Consider the following 7,252-nt stretch of genomic DNA (forward strand, 5'->3'; position numbering starts at 1 on the left):
ACACGAAGTAGATAGATTACTTTTTGTACACTGCAGATAACAACAAGACACAACATTCAAAATATAACAGAACATTGTATGAAACACAGATTAATAACTAGCGAAAATTTGACCAACTTATACTTGTTTGCCATTGCCAGTACTACCAAGAGGGGGGGGAGGGGGGAGGGGGGGATAGCCGAGGCAACTGCCCCGGGGCCCAGGCCTTTTTGGGGGCCCGTAAAAAATTGAACCTGTTTTATTCTGTTATATTTTGTAATGATATTAAAGCGAAGACTCAAAGTTATGTATTTTAGTGTGTAAGACATTTTAGAACTTCTCAGCTTAGTCAATGGCAAATTTTTCCGTTTTTGATAATCTACTTGAAATGATCAAAAATATCTTGTTTGAAAATTAAAAAAGTTTAAAAGGGGCCCGTTTCTTTTAGTTGTCCAGGGGCCTGTCCTAGCTCTCGACGGCCCTGGCCATTGCCTTATCAAATCTGTCGATAAAACTGGCTTCGTTGAGCTTTATGGCTCTATTTATAGACAGCAGGGCCAGGCAGCACTGACAGAAGCTCAGCTCCTGGCTCATACTAGGTTGTAAAATATATATGTAAAAATATATAAGCTTCGTTTCTTCCCAATCTTTCCTCAAGCAGCAGAATCATCAAACAAAGATAAAATCTTCGCCGCCCCCACCAATTTATTATTGTTTTGGCAAAATCTTGAGGGCCATGATGTAAGAAGAAGTCAAAGAGACAAGGAAATTTTTGACGAGAGAGAGTGTAATACGTTCAGCTTTCTAATTTCAGAAACGAATGAAAGATTAAGAAAAAAATTATTCAATAGACAACAATATGCATCCATATGATACTTTAAAACTATAAAGAATTGTATACTCAAATCAGGGATCCATTCACAAGCGTTGTCATTTTAAAAATCGACTGGAAAGGGACAAGGGGCGATTAAAAAGGACGACTCGAAGATCAAAATGCTGTGAACATAATAGTGCTAAAAAAGCGACATTATCCCTAAATTTCAAGGCACATATCCTTGGTAACCCCAGTTCCGATGCCCATATAAAAGCAGCTTTTAACCCGTGGGAAATAGAGATTTGGCAGTGAAGAGAACCTGATTTGTCATTGACCTCGCGCGGGTCGAGATTCATGGGGAGAAGCTTACGGCCACGAGCCTTTGAATTCTGGCCGCAAACACAACATTTGTTGTGGATTGAATTGCATTGGGAAAACCAATTCAGTTTCCAGGTAGAGTGTTGTTGGCTGTGGAAAGTGAGATACAGAACAAGATCCCTTAAACTGACGAACAGGGATTGACAGTTCTAACCAAGGACATGACAACTATAGGAGACGATAAAGGAGCTGTGCCCTCTTTCAGGGGTAACTTTTTATTCTTATTCATTACCACTGCAATGAGCGCGTCTCCCTGTTTGTTGAATAGTCCCGTTTCATCTCAGGGGCAAATAACCCAATCTCACAACTTTGGAAATTCATTGCATTTTTGTTAAATTAGATTTTAATGCTCTTCTCAACAAAATTTGTTTATTTTGTTCTAGTGACACGTAGCATCACTATTCCCCTCAAGTACCTTTGCCTGTTTGTTTTGGTGATTCAGACATCGACAATGGTGCTAACACTACGGTACTCCAGGAAACATGCGTCGAGCAGTGGACATATGTATCTTTCTTCCACAGCAGTTGTTTTATCGGAGGCAATAAAGATGATAACATGCCTTGCAGTTCTCTTTCGCCATGCTCAGAATGATGTAAACCGGTTATCAAGAGAACTTAAAGACCAGATTTTTGACAAGTGGAGTGATAGTGTAAAGTTGACGGTTCCAGCGATCTTGTACACAGTTCAAAACAATCTCCTGTTTTTGGCTTTATCATGTTTAGATGCAGCAACCTATCAGGTAAACGTCGGGAGCAGATTGCGAATTCGTCGAATTTTTTCTTCCGCCTGTATGCTCCTTGATTACCAACATACCACAAATTCTTTTAATATCTATATTTATTGTGTACCATGGTTATGGTTGGTTACCGCAATTAAAAAAGTTGTCTCTGATTTGCTAAGTGTTATTGCCAATATTTTATTCTTTTTTCGCATTTTATTTTCAATAGGCCTCTGAACAAATGCCCAATTTCATGATTTACTTTGTTACAGGTCACATATCAGCTCAAAATATTAACAACTGCAATGTTCTCAGTTGTAATGTTAGGTAGAAACTTGACTCGTCTCAAATGGATATCATTGGTCATTCTAATGCTTGGTGTAGCTCTTGTGCAGGTGTGTAAAAGTTGTAATGATTTTTCTAACTGATATATGCGTTATTTTATTAACTTGCAATTTAGAAACAAAAAAATTACCAGTTTTTTCCAAATAGATAAAACGGCAAAAAATTGACAGATGTGATGGACAAATATTTGACTCTGTGGGCTGATCAAAATATGAAATGAAATGAAAAACTATTTCCAATTAAGGGACTGTAGTGCTTTCCCCCTAATACCAAAATTGATAATTTCAAATATGTTACCAGAAGCTAAAAAGAGGTGTGTGTTGGTGAGTGACGTGGCTTAGGGGTTGGATTTCGCAACAGGGTTGGGATCTTATGAAACTACATTCTTAAATTTAAAAATGTGAAAGCTTATAGGAAATTCAATCAAACTTTCATTCTTTCTAAAATACTTGGCCTGTTCCAATGTTAATGTGCTCTGGAGTGGCATTCTCTCTCTCATTCAAAATCTTTTGGTACATTAACAGTGCATCTGACAAGATCATTGCTTCCCGTATGCGATAAAAATTTGGCAATTATCTCCTTCACATTTAATTTATATTTGGAGGCAGAAGAATAGCACAACTGCACAGTAAAACGTTTAGCAGTTCAATGTTTTGAAAACACTATTCTGACTTGCAGATGCCCAGTGGCAGCAAAAATGAAGCTTCAAAGAAGGAGAGAAGCATGTCCACTCAATTAATGGGATTGATAGCTGTTTTAACTGCATGTTTTTCTAGTGGATTTGCAGGCGTTTATTTTGAGAAGCTGCTGAAAGGCAGCACAGTTTCATTATGGATGAGAAACATTTTGCTTGGTGGGTAAAGAGTGTTTTTTTGGACATTTCTAATAACTGAGAAATTAATATCATACTGAACTCTCATATCTCTTGTTTGGTAGGGGAGAAGTTTGAACTTATTCAGTATCAAGGTATTTTTATAATCAATATCTCCAAAAGTTAAAGATGTGAAAGAAAAGCTTTAGCACTTCAAAATATTGATACTTACAGATTTTGTTTGTGTTTTATCTTATTGGGTAATGATGACTTTACTGACCCTTGACAGTTGATGATGACTTTGATTTCCTTTCCTCTACTACCCAAAATCTTTCTTTGATTTTAATTAAGCTTGTTAAAGCATTGCTTGTGTTCAAAACATTGCACAAAATAGTTCTGTTAAATAATATTGTGTTTTGTAGTAGATTTATAAAATTATTACCATGTTTTCTTTAATATGTTGTTGACTGATTTGTCATAAAAGTTTGAATAACAATTTAAAAAAATTGTGATGAGTTGCACTGACTGAATAGACACCTGTATCTGTTTATGTCAGACTGTTAGACCCTGTCTGAATGTTTGCAGCTACCTTTCTTTTTTGGTTTTTCAATGATACAGTTTCCTAGGATGCACAAGCTCCTGAAATTTATCTGTTTGTTAATTAGAAAATATTTTTTGCAGCATGTTATGGAATATTATTTGGAATTCTTGGTGTTCTGATAAATGATTTCTCAAAAGTTAAAGAACATGGGTTTTTCCAAGGTTATACTATTTCAACTTGGTTTGTTATTCTCCTACAGGTTTGTGCAATACTGTGATTTCCATATAGTTTTACCTGTTATTTACCTATTATGATATGAATGTATTAATGCTACACTTGGTCAATTATTAGAAACTCTTAATCAAGCAACCAATTCTTGACAGTTATGAATGCTAATACAAAGCCAGCCATACTTATCTTAATATTTGTTCTATCTTTGCCTCACCACTAAAAGTCAGCCAGGTCTTTAATAGATGCCCACAATGTTCAATGAACAAGCTACAAATAAAATGCATCAATTCAGGTATTATTAACACACTAACACCATATTATTTAATAATTCTGATTAATTTCTTATTCCAATTTAGGCATATGGAGGATTACTTGTAGCAGCTGTCGTCAAATATGCTGATAACATTCTTAAGGGTTTTGCAACATCAATATCAATTGTTTTATCATCAATAATTTCATATTATTTCATTGGTGACTTTGAACCAAGCTTGTAAGTATCATTTGCTATCAACTTGCTAGTTTAGTAACCAGATATTATTATTTTTCATTTTACTGTTCGGACTCTGGTCTGATTTTGTTGCTAGTGTCTCTTGATATTGAAATCTTTTTCGACATGCAAATATATTGTGATTTTATATATTATATTATATTATATCATATCATATCATATCATATCATATCATATCATATCATATCATATCATATCATATCATATCAATCATATCATATCATATCATATCATATCATATCATATCATATCATATGATATTATATTATATTATATTATATTATATTGTATTATATTATATTATATTATATTATATTATATTATATTATATTATATTATATTATATTATATTATATTATATTATATTATATTATATTATATTATATTATATTATATTATATTATATTATATTATATTATATTATATTATTATGGCAGCAAGGAAAAGGTGAAAGTCTGCATTTAAACGGAATCAATTCAATTTTGATCACATGCTATGTATCATTCTTAATAAAAAACAGTTCCAAAAACGCTGCTGATCTTCAATCTAGAATATAAAAGTTTCAAAGATTGAAATAGTGCTTATATTCAAGAATATTTTAGGAATTAAAGGCCCAAATTGGTGAATAAATTTTATAACATTGTTGTTCGGCACATTTCACAGTATTACATAGCAGAAAATGTTTTATGTTTACTTACATGACAAATTTTCACTTGTCTTTGCAGGTATTTCATGTTGGGTGGAACTGGTGTCCTCACTGCAACATATCTTTACAGTTTACCAACAAAGTTATGATGCTCATAACAAACATTTGATAATAACATATTAGGGAACAATAATATGATAACTTTGGTGTGCAGTATCTTGACTAATATAGCAAGTTTCTTAAATAATTATATGGTTCAGACTGATTGCTAGAAAAGGAGTAGTAGTGGTATTTTATGTAATATGGTAGGGAATTATAATAACTTTTTATTGAATATCTTACATCTAATGGCTATTGTGATGGTTACCCAGATGTTTTCAGGGACCTTACATATAGGAGGTTCATCTGACAGTTTGTCAACCTGAACCTTAAGATTTCTGATATTTCTAGGGTAAAAGCAAATAAAGGATGGTGGTATGACACACTTGGGTAACAAGGGTTCATTGAGCTGATATAAGTTAGAATGCTTCTAAATACAGAGAATGCAGTTCAGTTGCATTTTCCACCGTTATTAGAATTTGAGGTATTATTTGTCAGATATCAATATAAATAATGAAATTTCATACCCCAAAGATGCCATAGTTTTGGGCTCATATCACATAAAATCAACTAAATGCAAGAAGCAGAAATTCAAGTAATGCTGTTAGTGTAAAGTTTGAAGATTGAAAGGTATTGATGTGTCAAAGATGTCTAGTTTATATGATATTTGAAACTGGTTGGTGCATTTTTTATTTATTTGGACAAAGCCTGCTTAAAAACAATGGACATCCAAAGTCCAAATTTTTCTTCATCAGTATTTTATGCGCCACAAATATATAGGAAAAACAGTCACAATAATTTGCTTTCAAAATGACAGCGAAATGCTTTTCAGGGTCTTGTGGACATTGGGTGATACAAAACAAGCTGTTTCAATCTACTGTCATTTTTATAAATACTTCAAACTCCTTTGTTCTGGATTTTTATAAGGGATTTGACCATGATGAGAGTGGAAAGTTTGCAAACTTTACATGTTCGTGAAATCTACAAAACAAACAAAAAGAAAAACTGTATCCTGACTTTGCTGTTTAAAATAAATGCTGGAAAATACATTTTTCTATTGCACAATGGAGTTTGCTACAACGTTTTAAGAATATTGGTTAAGCTTCAGACATATAGTGTTTCAAGCACCGCGTAGCGTTGAGTAAAGTGGGGGGTCTAAAAAAGTGGGGGGAGGGCTAAAACCTTATAAAAAGAGGCTTTACTAGTAGTTTATTACTTAATGTTTGGCATTTTCTGCAAAAAGTGGGGAAGCTAAAGCCCCCCAGCCCCCCCTCTTCCGCGGTGCCTGTGTTTTGCTATCAAAATTATTCATGCAGAGTCCAGAAAACATTACGGTCGCACGGTCATTGACCGGAGGAAGGTTTGAGAAACAATAGAAATTTGGAGGAAGGTTTGGTAAAATAGAATTTCAAAAGATGATTGAGACAACTTATTTTGCACTTGTTTCTTTGTTGCGCTTTTGAAACACGCGTTGAATCTGTTGCAGAGTTGAATGGTGAATGGTGGCACGAAAAGACGCAAAATTTCTAGGCCACGCCCTTTTTACTGCCAGAAAACACATCTGAAAAGAGAATGCTGTTCGTGTTTCATGGTTTTGAAATTTTTCAATGTAAATAATATCATGTTTCCATTGATTTAATTATTCGTCATTTTAAAAGGAAAAATTACTCTTGAGCTTTAATATGATTGGTATTCTAGCAAAGTTTTATCCTATGCGATAATTACCATCGACCCAAAGACAAAACTTTTTCTCGATTTATTGCGTCTGTCACCCCTTATGCCGTAGCCACTCCCTAGCCACGCCCTGCCCAAGTTGATTGTTTGACTGATGATTGTTTGAAAAATTGGAGGAAGGTTTTGACGGGGAAAAATTTTACCGGAAGAAAGTTGAGGACATTTCTAGACTCTATATTTACGTTGGGGCCATTTTGTGGAGGCTGCATGCCGTCACGTGGAACACCACTACAAAACTGTTTGTTGGCAAATCTATAGAGTTTTAACAAATGATACATGATCATTCTTCCTCTGTGTTGAATACCAAAAGTGCAGTGAAATGTGATAAATTTGAGAAAGTCGGCTTTTTCAGAGCAAGTTGTCATAAAAACGTTTTATGAGAGCTAATATTTATCAAATCAATGAAGGAAAAAATTCAAAATGAAGGAGATCTGAAAGGAAACGCCCC

General features: G+C 34.1%; 1 protein-coding gene across 1 annotated transcript; it reads left to right on the forward strand.

Annotated features, from left to right (window-relative positions):
* The first annotated feature begins 1,217 nt into the window (after positions 1–1,217).
* On the forward strand, positions 1,218–5,747 carry LOC148957438 (UDP-N-acetylglucosamine transporter-like). Its single transcript, XM_089115374.1, has 7 exons — positions 1,218–1,378; positions 1,555–1,910; positions 2,162–2,284; positions 2,913–3,087; positions 3,727–3,845; positions 4,174–4,307; positions 5,051–5,747. The coding sequence occupies exons 1-7, from the start codon at positions 1,333–1,335 to the stop codon at positions 5,118–5,120; spliced, it is 1,023 nt and encodes a 340-aa protein (XP_088971500.1). The 5' UTR covers positions 1,218–1,332; the 3' UTR covers positions 5,121–5,747.
* The last annotated feature ends 1,505 nt before the right edge of the window (positions 5,748–7,252 follow it).

The sequence above is a fragment of the Rhopilema esculentum genome, unplaced genomic scaffold, assembly GCF_057945365.1.
Source record: "Rhopilema esculentum isolate cy_ngs unplaced genomic scaffold, ASM5794536v1 HiC_scaffold_27, whole genome shotgun sequence".
NCBI classification, from domain to species: domain Eukaryota; kingdom Metazoa; phylum Cnidaria; class Scyphozoa; order Rhizostomeae; family Rhizostomatidae; genus Rhopilema; species Rhopilema esculentum.

Bases quoted from the DNA above. Each gene is read 5' to 3' on its own strand.
- LOC148957438 (XM_089115374.1), top strand. From the start codon at position 1,333: ATGACAACTATAGGAGACGATAAAGGAGCTGTGCCCTCTTTCAGGG. The intron at 1,379-1,554 runs GTAACTTTTTAT...ATTTTGTTCTAG, and splicing joins AGCTGTGCCCTCTTTCAGGG to TGACACGTAGCATCACTATT. The intron at 2,285-2,912 runs GTGTGTAAAAGT...TCTGACTTGCAG, and splicing joins TTGGTGTAGCTCTTGTGCAG to ATGCCCAGTGGCAGCAAAAA.